This window comes from Delphinus delphis, chromosome 6 (assembly GCF_949987515.2).
Source record: "Delphinus delphis chromosome 6, mDelDel1.2, whole genome shotgun sequence".
Classification (NCBI taxonomy): Eukaryota; Metazoa; Chordata; class Mammalia; order Artiodactyla; family Delphinidae; genus Delphinus; species Delphinus delphis.
Genome location: NC_082688.1, coordinates 103,004,740 through 103,022,914, shown reverse-complemented (window position 1 = coordinate 103,022,914; position 18,175 = coordinate 103,004,740). Strand labels below are relative to the sequence as shown.

Here is an 18,175-nt window from a genome sequence, read left to right as displayed (position 1 = left end):
TATAATCAAAGTGTTTAAACACAAATTCAAATTTGTTCAGTCCAAAAGATACAGTAATTTTATTACATATAATTTCTCCTGTGTGCTAAAAATGTTGACTTACAAGACATAGTATCTGTATAAGTGTAGAGGGAATTACGGTGGAATTCTTTAATCATTTTTCATTGGTGAGAAGAGAACAATAAGGTAGTGGACAAATAATAAGAAGCACTCAGAGTCCTCTAAAATTCAAGGTTGTATATTACTGCTCAACCAAAACATACTACCATTCTCTAATATAAATGCCTACTCATTTATCTTTGAAAAATAAAGGTCATTCTTTCTCCATTAAAGCTTCTGCAAGATTGACACAAAGGTTCATTCTACCTATTAAAAATAGGGGTACTCTTCATCTTTGGATAAGGTATCACCATTTAGGGAAAATGTAGTCATATACATATTACTAAATTTTTATTTGAGGCAGCTGTTGGAATCCATTAAGCACTTTTGGAACACTGTACCTTTAAAGTTTGTCTTTAACATTAATAGCTTTGGAAAACCAAAAATAAAAGAAAAACATCTATGACAAAGTACATTTCATTCAGATTTGATAGCAGTAGAATACAAAAAGAAAAATTTAGTGCAGTGTCCATTTTATCTATGTAAATCACTTGAGGATAGTTTTATGTTATAGTTTTATGACTGACTGATAAAAAAAGTTTTAACTTGTTTAAAAACTTTAAGACTTTGACTTAGTATTTAGTAACACAAAAATGAAATTAAGCACTGTAAAGTCTTTAAAAATGAAGTTCTACAAATTTGGTTCCCATTTACAACAGTTTCATTAACAGATAATGAATTAAGTGTAGATACAATGTATCCAATACCCTTATAACTACAGTAAAAAAAAAAAATCTAGTAGCATGTATAGATCATGATATCCTTAGTAATATCAATATATAGTCAAAACATGTTCATACAGAACCAATACCTCTCCTCCATGTAAAAGAACACTTGTTAAAAATAATTAACAAAAATACCCATAAAACAATGGAACCTCATTTCATTTCACTGCACCCAAAGCTATGACACAAAATATTGGCTTAAAGGGGTAGATTAAAAAGAAAAAGAAAACCAGATTCTCCATTCTTTGTCACGTTTATTCAGTAGTAGTTTTTTTTTTTCCTTATTTTCAGTGCCAGACATGGCAAGGAGTGATTACAGCCAACTGTTATTAAAACATTTGTTCGCAACATATACCCCCTTTACCACTGACCCCAAACTGACTCGTTTTGTGTGCTTTCGTTCTTTCCTTTTTTATACCACCACCAAGACTGGGTGGAGGGGCAAGGGTAAGAGAGATGAAGGGGAAGAGTCCAGGAGGCCAGAAGAGGAGGAATGCTACAAGCCACAGTAAGAATGAGCTGTATTTAATTTAAAAAAGGGGGGAGGGGTGTACCCCACAAATGATACAGTAATGAGGATACACAATTAAATCCCATAAGCATGACTGAAGGCTTTCACTTGTGTTTGACGTCATCACAATGGAAGGCATAAAAAGTGGAGTAAATCAATGTTGATACAGTCCAATCTAGTCCATTAGGCAAGATGGTGCAAGAAGTCATTTAAATTAAAAGTGCCCTACCCTTACCTAAATGGCTAGCAGACATGGAGAACACCACAGTGAGGAATCCACAGAGCTTTCTCCATGTAGCTATTAAAAATGTGTTGTCGAATGGCACATTGTCAAACACTGGAAAAGGGGCGCCACAATGGACCTCTCTTTTTTAAGTATGAATGCTAGATTCAACTATCTCAACTAAGCAGGAAGTGGGCTCTTCTGCTAGGAATGCCAACCCTAATTCACTTTGTCTTGAAATATATACAGATTGTTTGTAGTAGCTACAGCAATGATATTTTCCTTGGGGTGCCAGGCTGTATGAAGTATTTTCTTGTTGAAGTCTAGGCTGTCAACGCTTATTTCATCTTTCTTTCGCTTGCCACTTGCACACACTTTGCGTGGCTTCAGAACTGTGCGAGGTTTATTGTTTTCCCGTGATGCTTCTAGGGTTATGTCTCGCTTTGTGTTCCGGTCAAACATTCTGAAGAAATTATTGTAAGATCCAGTCATGACAACACTGTAAAAGTAGACAGAGCACTCAGTCAAATAATGAACATTAGTTTTCAATGGTGAAACCTTGCCTAGTACTCCAAAGAAAGAGCTACTTCAAGCAGATTTGGATTTAAGGAGGGGGCGGCTGACACCAACCCAGGGAACAATCACTGGAATAAACTAGGAATATAGTATTAGTAAACTTGATTTTCTATTAATGACTCCTTTTCATGACTACCAAAACTGTCAGCAAAGTTGAAAGCATCCTCAAGTAAAGCTTGTAAGTAGTACTGAATTATCAGTTGAATATTTTTGCAACTTCAGTCTATGCAACCAACTAGACCAGCCAGCTTCTACCAACCAACAACAAAAAAACCAAAACAATGGTATACAGCTTTCTGTAAGAAACCAGTGCTTTATTTTATGATTTACATTATAAGCTATTTATGTCCCCAGGACACTGTCTGGTTCAGACAATAACATCTTATGTATGCTTATAAGAAATCTGCTTCAGAGTATATAAAGAAAGTAGCATATACAACTATTATTAACAGAAAATCGTTTAACCTATAACACTAAATATATTTTAAGCATTTTTTGACAAATATTTTTAATAGTATCATTTTACAGGGGCACCACATTCTTGCCTATTAACCCTAAGACGATTTCTCTGTCAGTCCTACTCGCCATCCATCACGGCTCAACATCTGCTAAGCAGCCCAATGAGCAAAACTTCACATGTTTGAAACCATTAATAAATTACTTACATCCTTCCCACATGGTTTAAATTATTATTGTAAATAAGATTATAGGACACCGGGAACTGTTTAAGGTAATGCTTGAAAACATCTCTGAATACTTACAAATATTATATATTATACAGGGTCACATATTAAATACAAATGATCATGACCTATTCATTAATGTCAATTCTCCCGAAGGACACTTCACAACATTTTAACCAAACTCAGGTCGGTGCATATTCCTGAAGGTAATAAAACTGTATTTCTTTTAAAATAATTTCTGTAGTTTAGACTGGCATCCCCATGTTAGCTGAACTTGAGGTTTTAATGGATTAGGGCACCTAGTCTATGCTATTTTAAAAGGTGTTGTTAGCCAGCATTTCTGTGGTATTCTTGCCAAAAATGTGTAACTGGAATCTAAACACGAGAGAATATTAGACAACACTCAAATTAAGGAAAATTCTACAAAATAAATTGCCTGTGGTTTTCAAAAAAGCAAGGTCATGAAAGACAAGGGAAGAATGAAGAACTTTTCCAGATTAAAGGAGACTAATGAGATGTGAAAATTAAATGAAACATATACTTTTGGACTGGATACCAGATTTTTTTTCTCTGCTAGAAAGGACATCATTGAGAGAACTCGTGTTATTTATGGGGATCTGTGGATTAGACAGCAGTACTGCATCAATGCAAATTTTTCTGCTTTAGATGCCTATACTGTCATTATATAGGAGAGTCTTTCAAAAAAAATTTTTTTATGTTAAGGGAAATAAACAATTTTTCCTGACAATGGAACACGACGTTTAAACACTATGAGGACGAGCTGGCCGTAGCACTGCGCCATATCCTGCTCCACCAGTGTCGCCTTCCCTTTCCTGTCTCCTTGACGCCTCGGGTGAGCAGTGGCATTCAGATTCGAAGCCTGCTTGCTCCTACTCCAGGTGTGCTGTGGCCAGCCTACAGGGCCTCATATTATAATCAGATAAAAACAATTTTAAGAATCAGACAGAAGATAAATTATCCAAGTTCTATTATATTCAAAAGCACCATGAAACCTGACTCTTATTAAGCTTCAGCAATAAAACTATTGTTGAATACTCATTAATGAGTACCTTGAAAGCAAGTTAATAATTCCAGAATTATGTTTTCTTTTACTATTGTCTGTTCTATTGGAACATAATAAATAAATACTGACATTTAAAAACGGAATGATTAAGACTTATTTATCCTTCGAAATAATGGTACACATTTTGATGAAGTTGTGGATTATAAAAAGCTTAATTACTCATGGTAATATGGTTAAAATAATACATGGTAATTACCTCTTCTCTTCTATGAGGTATTAATGTAGTACCTGGAAAAACCAGTGTGTAACGCTGCAAATGAAGTATCTACTGCCTAAATATTTCTCAAAACAATTTAATAGCAAAGTAACAACCAAACTGAAATTTCACCATTTTAACCACTGGCATGTCAAAAATGTGATTGATCTGGTTCATAAAAGGTAAAGTTTAAAATTTATATCGTAATATATTATATCTAGAATTTTTTGGGATACTTTCACATTTACTAGTGAAACATAATGTTTAATTTTTATCTGCCAATACTGCTGTAAGATTACTAAATTTATTTCAAGGAAACCCTAGGGAAAATGAAGTTGGTAAATGTAATTTATGTCAGTTTAAAGACAGGTTGGCCGTTAGTAAATGTAGCAACCATACTAGGAGTGAAATAGTAAATTTCTCTCCTCTAATGAAATTCAATTTGAATAAGGGGTTCAGTTCAAATTAAAATCAATTTACCTGTCAGATCCATTCCAACAACATTCAAATTTGTCAAATATGCAGTCATTTTCATATAGTGAACAAAGTTTACTTCTGAGGTATTCATGCACCTGGGGAAAAAATAAATATATATGTATACTTAGCTTACACCTTAAGATCTGCTGCTCTTGAAATTAGAAAAAGGTTTAACAAATCTATATATTTTTAAGGCATATACAAACATGTATACATACCTTTTAGTCTCATTAAAACTCAATTCTCAAAACAAACAAACAAAAAAACTCAGTTCTCTGAGAAACAGTAAAGGTATTTTATCCTTTCACAGACATCTGATCCGCCTTCCATGAACACACATTTTCCTCTCGTACAATAGAGAAAAATACCCTTCTGGGCATAGCACATGTACTCTTTACAAGCTTGACTGAAATATTTAGGCCAGAAAACATTTAAAACTGGCACAGATAAGAGACTAATTAAAGAATATTATAGCAATATTTGAATTTGCTAACACTTGATTTTCAGCCCATTAATTGTTGATAAAAAACATGCAATACTGTGGCTTTACTTCCTTTTTCACTACCATTTTTGGGGCATAAATAACTGAAGCCTACAATACCTTATTAAGTGCATACGTTATGCATTGCATGACCCTGCCCTAGTTTGGTGATAAATTATATGGTTATTCCAGGTATGTGTTATGGAAATATTTGATATACTTGTTATTACTTATACAATATCCAAAGATAATGAAAATGTAGCTCTGTTTTTTGAAGTATAATTCTATGTTTACTCACTAGTATTTCACAAAGGGATCAACTAGAAAATAAATTAGTTACATAAAAAGTATTCTGAGAAATGATACAATTCTATATTAATATTACTAAATTACAAAGGACAGTTCCAAAGTATTTGTTGTGATCATAAGGAAAAAGAACAAGTTTCTGTCTCACTATTCTTTTTTACTTAAAGGGAACCTTAAAAAGAAGTAATGATAGAAAAGAGTAGGTACCTTGGGACTTCCCTGATGGCACAGTGGTTAAGAATCCGCCTGCCAATGCAGGGGACACGGGTTCAAGCCCTGGTCCAGGAAGATCCCACATGCCGCGGAGCAACTAAGCCCATGAGCCACAACTACTGAGCCTGCACTCTAGAGCCCACAAGCCACAACTACTGAGCCCACGTGCCACAACTACTGAAGCCCGCACGCCTAGAGCCCATGCTCCGCAACAAGAGAAGCCACCGCAATGAGAAGCCCACGCACCGCAACAAAGAGTAGCCCCCTCTCGCCGCAACTAGAGAAAACCCACGTGCAGCAACGAAGACCCAATGCAGCCATAAATAAATAAATAAATAAAATTTTTAAAGAGTAGGTACCTTCTCAATGCTTAGAATTCTCTATGAAACAACCTAAAGTCATTTTAACTGTCCATTTCAATTACACATATTCAATAATAGCTGAATCTGCATATGCTACATTTGAGCATGATGTGACTCTACTCCCAATCACTAATCTAGTACAGCATAGGTAGAAAACTGCAAATCAGGTAAAACAGGTAAATCATGATAATTCAGCCAAGTTTTAGAGTGCACATACAGGGTTTCTCACCAAACAATGTAAGAGAATGAAGTTAAGGTTCAGACCAATTATTCTCAGTGGGAATGGGGTGGTGGTGGTGACAGTGATGGTGGTGCGGATCACTAGGAGATAGATCAGAATCTCGGCAGTTACACAAATGTAATTTAAAAACAAAGCAGTATTGTATCCCTTTGTTGTTTCAATGTAGCATTTATTTTGAAATTTCAAATACCATTAAGGAGACTCTTAAGTGGTTCATGTTTGTCAAAGAGGATTAAAAAGTTTGAGAAACATCCTTCTAATTTTACTGAGAACATACAACGTAAAGAAGGTACCATTTATAAATTCTGTGTTCCTAAAGCAGTGTTAAATGTTTTCTACACTGCAGCTTAGGGCATAACACAGGTTTCTACTGGCCCCCCAACCCTGTTCCCAGCTGTGCACATCTTCATTCTCTTCTCCAGAAGAAAGGGATCCACGGTAGTGGCTTGGCTGACAAGAAGAGAATCCAAACTGACATCCTACAACAGAAAGGCAGCTCCTAAAGCTGTCTGCTGGGTTCTCACAAGTCCTTCTCCTTTAGGTTAAGACAACAGTTATTAGCCAAAAGGAGAATGCCAGTTCACTTGACTGGGCACACCAAAGCTAAGCTCTAGTTCAACTAGCACGATCCAGACTCCATCCAGGACACCTCAACTAGGACTGACCATTCTCCCCAACCCTCTTCCCCCAGACCTTGATAGAGACCGTAATTCCATCCTCACTTTAAATGTAGATAACAGGGGAAAAAAGTTATTACCGAACCAAATTGGTAGCTTTACACTTTAAAACTGAATACACAAACACAACCTATAAAAATATATATAAATTTAACATAAGCAAAGGCAGTGTACTCATGGATCTCTGAAGGAAAAAGCCTAATGGTGAACACGCACTGCACTGTACTGGGATTAACACATAGTACAAAATCCTTCTCTATGAACACTTAAAAGTAAGTAAACAGGTTATATACTCACTGAAAGAAAAAATTGCAAATACCTGGTATGTTTCCACAGGCCTGTTTTCCATATTTAAGTCCCAAATTTTGACTGACAAATAGTCTCTAGTCATCATATATCGACCACTATGGCTGAATTTTACATCAGAAATTGAAGAGATGATTTCAGAAAAAAAAGACCTGTTACTCGGATCTTCAGGTTCTTCAAACACTAAAAACAAGCAAAATAGGAGGGCTGAGGGCAATTTGTAAATATTCTGGCTTGGACAAAGCATTTACTCAAAACACCATTCATCAACTTCCTAAGAGTGAGCTAAAAATGGCAGAGTAAATAAAGAACCGAAAAACATCTCTCTGGCTGTAAGAACATACCCTCCCTGAGAGTTTCTTAAGAGAATGAGAGTGACTTAGTACTGAAGTTGAAGATGCAAAAGGACGTATGTAGCACAGCACCTTCCAGAGTCATTTGGCTAATTCAGCAGAACCAGACCCACTCAAGATGTCTGACTTCAGTGCACCAATCTGAGGTCCTGCATATACCTCACTGACTTTGCCTGTACTGTCACCATGAGAAACACACCATCCTCACCATTCCAACTCATACCCGCATTTTATTTTTTTAGTGGCCTGGTAAAATTATTTTGATAAGCAGCATGTACCAATCTTCATGAGTTTTTAAAATCTTCAACAACTTGAAGATAAGAATAATGCAATCCTTTAATTTTTTTAACCTGGTACTTTTCAAACTTGTTTAAGCCAAAGAAACCTCATCTCAGAAGAAATCTTCCTAGGAAGCTCAAAACATAAAGGAAGAAAGGAAGGGAGGGAACAAAAGAGAGAAGGGAGGCAGGGAAGAAAGGAACTGCTCTACTTGAATACACGACTGGAGAACCCAACTCAAGTTCCCAAGGAATAGCATTCCATTAAAAATACATCCACTGGGACTCAACAGACATGCCCCCAAGACAGCCTTCTATGCTCTTCCAGTAGAATAACCTACAATCCCTCATGTTGAGTCAGACAGCTTACCAAAGGGAACAGGAGGTTTAAGACTTGTAAACCTATGTAAATGTAGTTACCATGTCTGAAGACAAACAGAAAATGTTATCATTTGAAAACAAGATGCAATAAACTTACGTTTAGAATGCCTATCACAGAGGGCGGATGCCCTCATGTCACATAACCGAATAGTTCCTTTACTGCTGCTGTATACAAATGTGTTACAACTGTTTGGATGGAATTCTGCTGCTGTAATCACCTCTGTCAGCTCCTCCATATTGGCAGGCTTGATATCCACAATATCTGGACAGCATTTTATTAAGGAATTTCCACTTAGAAAAAAGGTCAAGCATAATTTTATGTTTTTCAAATCTAAAATTCATTCATAGACTTAAGCACAACTATTAATTCTAAACTGCATATTACTACTTACATGGGTATAAATCCCAGAGGGATCAAAACTCTTAATGCTTGAAAAAAAGTCTGAGACGAAAACACGGGCGAATTTTAAATCACCTTAGCATGTAGAGGTCTTTTTTTTCTGAGTATGATAAGCCATAAGAAAAAGAAGCCATAAGAAAAAGACTGACACACCATCTTCCTAAATATTAAGAACTTAGTGTATACTCCAAACAAAACAAAAGGAAAAATCTGTACGGCGGCAAAAAAGGGAAACTGTTCACACACAAACAATGGAGCTGATTTACTTGATGTCGAAAAGGTGCTTTAAAAACAAAGAAATTCCAATAAGAATATAGGCAAATCCAACGAAAAAATACGGAAAAGAACAAAAGAAATATAAATGGTTGATAAATACGAAAACATGCTCAAATCTACTCAGGATGAAAGAAGCGAATCAAAACAAGAAGTTTTCACTAACTAGACTGCTAAAGGTATAGGAAAACAGGCTCTTTTATACACTATAAACATACCTCATTTCATTGTGCTTCGCTTTTATTGAGCTTCACAGATACTGCATTTTTTATAAATTGAAGTTTTGTAGCAACCCTGCATCTAGCAAGTCTATCAGCGCCATTTTTCCAACTGCATTTGCTCACTTTGTGTCTGTCACATTTTGGTTATTATCACAATATTTCAAACTTTTACATTATTATTACATTTGTTTTGGTGATCTGTGATCTTTGATGTCACTATTGTAATTGTTTTGGGGTGCCATGAACTGTGCCCACAAGATGGTGAATTTAGTCAATTGTTGAAAGGACAACCAAGGGCTTAGAACATTACATAAACTTAGTTGATAAAGCAGCAGCAAGGTTTGAGGGTACTGACTCCAGTTCTGAAGGGAAGTTCTACTGTGGGTGAAATGCTGTCAAACAGCACTGCAGACTACAGAGAAATCATTCATGAAAGGAAGAGTCAAAACTGACGTGGCAAACTTCGCTGTTGTCTTATTTCAAAGAAGTTGCCACAGCTCCTCCACCCTTCAGCAGCTACCACTACAGGTATGCCTGTATTGGTAGAGTATGAATAATAGTAGTGTGTTAATTTTTCAAATGATACCTATTTGGAAAGACATACATTAATACCAGTTATAATAACTAACATTTATCAAGAAATTAAAAACAAACATATATACGTTTCTATATTTATATGTATATAGTATATGTGTGTGTATATATCTGATATATCACACACTTGTATATGCACAGAAAAATTTCAGGAGGATAACATAAACAATGAAAATGAGGTTTGGGAAAGTATTTATACTGCCATGCATCATGACTTGTATGAATTTCTTTTTCCAATCTTATTTTTATAATTAAAAACATTTTTTAAGAATAATACTCCAGGGCTTCCCTGGTGGCGCAGTGGTTGAGAGTCTGCCTGCCGATGCAGGGGACACGGGTTTGTGCCCCGGTCCGGGAAGATCCCACATGCCGCAGAGCGGCTGGGCCCATGAGCCATGGCCGCTGAGCCTGCGCGTCCGGAGCCTGTGCTCCGCAACGGGAGAGGCCACAACAGTGAGAGGCCCACGTACTGCAAAAAAAAAAAAAAAGAATATACTCCACATATTTGTTTCTGTTACAAGAAACAGCTATTTAAAAAATTTTCTATTTTCATAGGTACAAACAGATGAATTCCTTAAAATTCTAAGAATCTAATTTTTAAATTGATACGTTATGCTTTTTATCAAATAACGTCAGCCAGTGTTTAATCACTTAAACACAAAGAAAATATGGTATAAAATAAGAAGCTACTGTAAAAAGAATCAAAACACCCTAAGGAGAGATGAAAATAAATCCAGTATGGGCACAACATGCGTTCTTTACCAAACACCAAAAAAAAAGAAACCAAATGGATACTAAAACTCCTGTCTGTAATTTCCAGGTGCCAAAGATTAATCCGCAAATCATCTGCAGATAAATACGTTTCGTAATCACTATTAATAGAAATTGAGTTGATGTGATATGTATGAGCATTGGCAAATATTCGTCGTGGACTGGCCTCAACCATTAGATCCATGGGCCTAAAGACCGGCACCTGTCAACAAGACACATGAAAAACCGTTGATTACAAAATGTTTACTGTTTACAAAAGCACTGAAGGTCCAGAATACTTCATTACTCCAGTTTTTGAGGGAACATAAAACAGTATAATATTACACAGATTTAGTTTTATAAAGCAACTGATGTTTGACTGCTTATTTAAAGTGTTAAAATGGGAAGAAAAATGAAAAATCTGGAAAATTTACCTTCTTTTACAGAGAGCAGTACTATGAGAATTTGCAGTTTTTCCCAGTTTCAATCTTTTGCTTGAAAGACTTGCAAAGCTAATAAATGTTTATAATTTAAAGTGGCTAAAAAGGAAATTAGCCCAAAGCATCTAATTCTTGGTATTTTTTTAATTGCAACTAAAAGATTTAGTCCATTTCTACTTTTTTTGATCTCCAAAGAAAGTTAACCTTGAAACTTAACCTTCTAACAGCTGACAATCAAACCATGAGAGCAAAAGAGAGTATGGTGGCACAGTATAAAACACAGGCTTGTGCTGAGTCCTGGTTCAGCCCCTGACCACAGTGAAACCTCTCTGTAGATCAGGGTCTGTTTAATATTTGAGTTATTAATGTTCTATCTGGTTACCGAATCTTGGGAAAGAGCAGACTGTAATTATTCCTACTGATGTTCTGCTGACTATCTATAATATATAACAGGAATACAAAATGTAATTCATCAGAATTAGAACCTTTTTTTTTTTTTTAATGTACTTACACGTAGTGTAGTGACTGTAGTAGGATCTCTATACCTTCCATCTTCCTCTTTCAAGTTATACCCTTCTGGTCTTTTGTCCCTTTCACTGATTTTCCATAATTTTATTGTTTTATCTGGGGAGAAAATAAAGAAAGTCCTCAAAAAAAAGATTAAAACTGATAGAAGAAGAACACTTTAAGATATATTTAAACACACCATTTCGTATCCCAAGAATAAAATCCGTGATCTGACTTAATAGAAAACAAATTTCCTACTACCAGATGAATAAAAACATCCATACACAGAAAAACAGTACAGAAATCGCATATTTATGTTACTGGCACTTGTAAAATTCCATTTGATATTAAAATCAAGTCACAGCCAGGTCCTTATCCTTCAAAAATAATTAAACCTAAAGGGAAAAAATTGTATATTTATGTACATATAAACACATATATGTCTATACATATATACAAACATATACATATATAATGCTTAATATTTAATTTTGCCAGGAGATGGAAATAACCTAAGTGCCCATCATCGGATGAATGGATAAAGAAGATGTGGCACATATATACAATGGAATATTACTCAGCCATAAACAAATGAAATTGAGCTATTTGTAATGAAGTGGATGGACCTAGAGTCTGTCATACAGAGTGAAGTAAGTCATAAAGAGAAAGACAGGGGCCTCCCTGGTGGCGCAGTGGTTGAGAGTCTGCCTGCCGATGCAGGCTCAGTGGCCATGGCTCACGGGCCCAGCCGCTCCGCGGCATGTGGGATCTTCCCAGACCAGGGCACGAACCTGTGTCCCCTGCATCGGCAGGTGGACTCTTAACCACTGTGCCACCAGGGAAGCCCAATAAGCTTTAATTCTGAAGTAAGTTTAGAGTTACAGAGAAGTTGCAGAGTGTTTCCATATACCCTTCACCCAGTTTTTTCTAATGTCAGCATCTTATGCAACCTCAGTACATTTGTTAAAACTAAGAAATTAACATTCTACATTACGATTAACTAAACTCCAGACTTGACTCTGATTTCACCAGGTTTTCCACTAATGCCTCTTTTCTGTTCCAGGATCCAGATAACACTGTATTAGCTGTCAAGCTTCCTTAGTCTCTCTGACTTTACCAATTTCTCAGACTTTCCTTAGTTTTCTTCACCCTGACAGTTCTGAGAAACAGTGACGAGGTATTGTGTAGAATGTCCCTGAACTGGGTATGTCTGCTCTTTCCTCATGATCAGACTGGGATCATGGGTTTTTAGGCGCCCAGAGGCGAAGCGAGTGTATACATAGCACCAACGTGACTTTTCCACTGGTGATGTTAGATTTGATCACTTGGTTAAGGCAGTAACTGCCAGGTTTCACTACTTCCCCATTGCCATACTCTATTCTTTGGAAGTGAGTCACTAAGTCCAGTCTACACTTAAAAGGACAATTAAGTTACAGTCCCTGCACGGAGGAATATCTGTCCACATATTATTTGTAATTCTCCTTTGTAACAAGCGTTCCTTCTCCCCACTTATTTATTTATTCAATCAACCATTTATATCACTATGGACTCAAGCACGTTTATTTAATATTATACTTTGTGTTACAATCCTGAAACTACACTTATAAAGGTATCACATTCTTAATGGCCCTTCATAAGCAAATGGGTATAACACAATTTGAAAAAGCAGTGCATAAAGGTACCGTAGAACTCTGTCATAGAGAGGTAGCAGGGACTCCTCCAGCCTGGCCACCCCGCTCTGCCTGGTGCAGAAGAGCATGCTATGCTGCCCCTGTGGGTGCCCTTGGCAGAGATGAAGTGTACACAGAGAAAAACTGCTAAGTTTACTAACTTGTAACCTAGTATTTCATCTGAACCCTCTGTGATCTTGTTTTTCAGTTATATTGCAGTTAAGTTATATGTGTTTTCTGTGTGCTATTTAGTTTATATATATTTATATAATTTAGGTAAAGAATGATATATTTTAGAATATTTAACCTGTCCCCAAATCTGTAATATAAATGAGCCAAGGCCTGAATTCTACATTTTGGGAGAAATTATCACCTAAATATGATAAGGATGACACACACACACCCCCGGGCACATACACGTCCCCATGATTATCTTATGGCCTGTTCAAATTCTTCATCCTTACTAAAGATCCAAATAAATCACGATATACTTATCAAACATTTGAAATAAGACATAATTAGTGTTTGTGGTTCCTAGTAGTGTTATAAGAAGAAAATTCTAAAAAAAAAGAAAGAAAAATGAAAGAAGATAACTTGGGTAAACAGATTTTTAAAACAAATTAAACTTCAAAACAAAAATTTTAAAGTGATAAAATTTGTAACTTAAGAGACTTTTTACAACCTTTAATGGCATAAACAAAGGATCCAGAAGTACTACACAATTTTAGTGCAGTGCCTGGGAACAAGGCAGGTCCGGAATTTAAAAGAAATCAAAATTCTTATGCTCTACAGTAGTGACCTTTTTATCTGGAGTTTTTGGTCCACAGTTAGAGGTACATGAGAATAATCAAACTCCATAAAACTGCGTGCAAGATTATGTGAATATACTCATTTTCTGTGAAGGGGATTATTAGATTCCTCAAAGAGAACTGTTGCTTCCAAAAAGTTAAGAACCACTGCTCTGCAGTGTTTCCCTGCACTGTGAACACTGATAACTAAAGAAGTCCACAACCCCAGCACCCCCCTCACCAGAGGGTCAGACCAGGGAGAACCATGCCACCAACTCTCCTCTGTGGGTGTGCAGCTTTTACATAAAATCCAAAAAGCTTCTTAATAATAAGCTGTTAAAACACAACCTGTTTATGAGTGAACTTTGTATTATTCATATATTCAAGGACCCGGGTCAACAGATTAGAGCTGGATGTTTTTGCAATGTAGAGAAACTGAAGAGAATTCAGAGAAAGGCAAAAGAAGGCTAAAGAGAAAGAGAAAGAGACCACTTGAAGAAACATTGTGAATAAGTTATAAGAAGGTGACTATTAAGTTATTTAAGTAAAAACAATCTGGGAGGGCTTCCCTGGTGGTGCAGTGGTTGAGAGTCCGCCTGCCGAGGCAGGGGACACGAGTTCGTGCCCCGGTCTGGGAAGATCCCACATGCCATGGAGTAGCTGGGCACGTGCGCCATGGCCACTGAGCCTGCGCTCCACAACGGGAGAGGCCCGCATACCAAAAAAAAAAAAAAGAAAACAATCTGGGAAACACTGAACAGTTTGTGATGATCATGGAAAGCCAATACAAAGATGAAAGTAAGATTAATTTGGGTTATTCAAAGCTGGAACGTTTGGTCCTATTTTCCACTGCTCTCCCCAGTGGTTTCTAATCTTTTTGTGAGTATAAGACCCATTACCTGTGGGGGGAAAAGGTACTATTATGCTATATCTCACAGAGAAAACTATACGAAATAACAGAAAGATACTGCTCAGATTTAACAGAAGTTGACATTTTTCCATATTTGCTTTCTCTCTTTTCAAAGAATAAAGCTTTTCAGATACAGATTTTTAAGTCCTACTCCTCTCATCCATTTTCCTATCTCACCATACCCAGACACAGCAGTTTGTAAAATGTCCGTACTTGTTCTAGCCTTCCACAATGGACTCTACTTTTAGCACAAAAAATACAGCCCCCACCCCCAAATTTGTATTTTACTTAGTATTCATTAACAACAGAAAGACAAAAACCTACAATGCATTGTGTAGTGTCCTTTAAAATAATTTGTATTATTAATCAATGATTTTTCAAATTTACACAGGAATCCTATTTGGGAAACACTGTTGATTCTGTCCACAGAAAAATATTACATAGATTCACATAACCCGACCCAACCACTGCAATTTCCAATGGTTTCTCCTTCCACTGAGCTTTTGTAGGGTTTAGTGTCTAGAAAGGCTCGCCTGGTTAAATGATGCCTTATCTCAAATCACAGAGAAGCACATGGAAACCTGCATGGAAGACACGTGTGGATATAAATAAGAACTGAAAGAGATTTAAGATTTAATCCATAAGTGAACTGAAGTGGGATTTGCTTCCAAATAATACTGAGAAGGAGGGGGAGGAGAAGTACCTGAGAAACAGCTGGTGAGGAACTGAGAACTACTGAAGCTGGGTGTTGGGTATATGGGGCTTCATTATTCTGCTTCAGCTTGTACTTTAAAAATTCCCTTCTAGGGCTTCCCTGGTGGCGCAGTGGTTGAGAGTCCGCCTGCTGATGCAGGGGACACGGGTTCGTGCCCTGGTCTGGGAAGATCCCACATGCCACGGAGCAACTAAACCCGTGCGCCACAACTACTGAGCCTGTGAGCCACAACTACTGAGTCCGCGTGTCTACAGCCCGTGCTCTGCAACAAGAGAAGCCACCGCAATGAGAAGCCCGCACACTGCAACGAAGAGTAGCCCCTGCTTGCCGCAACTAGAGAAAGCCCACATACAGCAACGAAGACCCTACGCGGCCAAAAATTAATTAATCAGTTAATTTTTTTAAAAAAGTGAACCGCCAAAATTACTAAGAGCAAACACACTTCCTGGAACATTTACTTCCAAAGAAGAAACTACGTAAATGGTATAATTACATATTATTTGTGTCAAAGAGCAGTATCTGAAGTGCTATTTGAAATAACTTAGTTACCTATGTAAATTAAAACTGAACCAAGATTAGAAGCCAACATGCGACATGAGTAAACATATAACCTCCATCTAGGATGCTCTAAGTTACAAGCTTTAAATCATTATTTCTATTTATTTTTCTTTTAGTAAGAAGAGAGGGGAATGCAATTTATGTGAAAAGAGAGGGGGTAGATGGTACAGATTTCAATGGACTTGTTAGGGAGAGCTTTGACAATCAGAAAAATTGGCATCTAAGAGGAAGCGAACATTTATGTTGTCAGCTAGTGGCATCATTCTGGGGAATGCATTTCCAATAATTGGATACAATGGGTGATAAGGACTAAGGTGGATGAGGGCAGCACTTAATGCTGTCTACCGGGTCACCCCCGAAGTCACTTGAGTTTACATTCTGCAAGTGCTAAAGAATGGTGAGGTCTAGGTGCTAAAATCTGATTTTATTAACACCGAGGGGATGAGAAAATGAGAGGTTTTCCCCAATCCTTGTGCCAGCCTCAAAAAACTTTTAATCTAAATTTTTACAGACTATAGCTACCCAGAACACCTGGACGTAACCCTCAATCACTCTAATGCTTCTCTTTAGACTCAAATCCACAGGGATAAACCAGGTCACAACAACTCATATGAAAAAAATTTAGAAGAACAAAAGAAATGACCCACTTCTTAACCTGTCATAAAGGACTTTAAATCCTGGTAGAGTCATTATATAATTCTAACCCTCACTTAATAACGTTTCCTGAACAAACAAAACAGTATAAGAAGCATCTTCTTACAGCCATAAGGCTCGCTGGGAAGAAGGCAATGAGTCAACTCCGGTTTGTGTCCTTCTTGGATGGGGATCAAGTAAGAAGAGGGTTCTCCTAGAGAGTATCCTGGAATGGGGGCCGTCCTTTGACAGAGTGTTTTGTATTTACAGTTTGAAATACTCTTTGGAGAGTTAGGCACACTTAAAAAGGAAGAGGAAACGCAATTAATATTTACTGAGCACTCACTATGGACACTAGGAGTCACCACATCTGCTCCTCACAGCCGTACTGTAACACAGATATTACCATCTCCAGTTTGCAGATGAGAGAAACTTGATTCAGTGTTAGTAACCTGCCCAAGGCGACTAAGCCAAGAAGTGGCAGAAACAGGATCTGACCCAAACCGAATGGTAAAGCTCATTCTTCTCACTACAAACTGTGTGGACTAAAAGAAGTGGACGCCTGAGGATCTCTTTCATAGAATTTAAAAACTAAAAGACAATAAAAAAGGGAAGACAAAAAAGAAGAGTTTACATTCTATATAGGGAAAAAATATTTCCAAATGTCTATTTGCGGAGATCTCTTAACAACTACTCCTCTTTGAAAAGGGGAAAGCATCCTACAGGCTTATGTGTACATACTGGGCATATGAAAAGAAAAAATTTACACTTACCATTGGTAGACAATAAAAACTGAGCAGCATTTTTCTGGGGTAACCACCTAATTTTGTTGATCTTTTCTTCTATTTCTAAACTTTTCAAGTAGTCAAACTCTGGTTCATGGCTCTGAAAGGTGCTGTAAACATTATATTCTCCTCTGCTATGAGACTGGATTTTGTTCTAAAATGGAAACAAAAATATTTGGACCAGTTGAGAAATATTGCAAATTAATCAAACATATATATCAATTCCAACAGACCCTGAATCTTATATACATTATATTGTTTTTTATATTTAAAGGCTTTCAAGGAATAAATACAAATGCTTAAAAGAAAAAAAAGGAAAAGCTAAATAAAGCCTAATAATTAGGCCCAATTCATGAGGAAAAGTGTTATTAAAATACAGATCATTTTGCTGATTACTTTACCTTTGTATATGACACAGTACAGAGGACTACTGAGCATACATGACAAAAAGTAAAGATTAAATAAGAAAAGCTCATCAGGAACAGCTGGCTGAGGCACACCTTCTTTCTCTGCCCACTGTTTTAAGGATCAATTCTCTATCTGTTACTTAACATGATGTACTGTCCTCTTCCTTTCCCTTTCTCATGCCTGCCTTTAGGTCAATTCACTGCTGAAAAACTCTTTAAGAGAAGAGCTCTCATAAATGCAACAGCACATCTGACCCCGACCCCCCCACACCCAAGACCAGAGTTACAGGGC

General features: G+C 36.9%; 1 protein-coding gene across 1 annotated transcript in view; it reads right to left on the bottom strand.

Annotated features, from left to right (window-relative positions):
• Positions 1 to 1,118: 1,118 nt before the first annotated feature.
• Positions 1,119 to 18,175, bottom strand: part of PPP2R2A (protein phosphatase 2 regulatory subunit Balpha) — an 83,554-nt gene continuing 66,497 nt past the window's right edge. The window contains exons 4-10 of the mRNA XM_060015191.1: positions 17,465 to 17,630; positions 11,422 to 11,534; positions 10,516 to 10,693; positions 8,330 to 8,494; positions 7,234 to 7,403; positions 4,638 to 4,729; positions 1,119 to 2,117 (exon numbers count right to left, since the gene is read on the bottom strand). Of these exons, the coding sequence (XP_059871174.1) occupies positions 1,838 to 2,117; positions 4,638 to 4,729; positions 7,234 to 7,403; positions 8,330 to 8,494; positions 10,516 to 10,693; positions 11,422 to 11,534; positions 17,465 to 17,630 (1,164 nt within the window). The 3' untranslated portion in view covers positions 1,119 to 1,837. The remainder of the gene's footprint in view (positions 2,118 to 4,637; positions 4,730 to 7,233; positions 7,404 to 8,329; positions 8,495 to 10,515; positions 10,694 to 11,421; positions 11,535 to 17,464; positions 17,631 to 18,175) is intronic.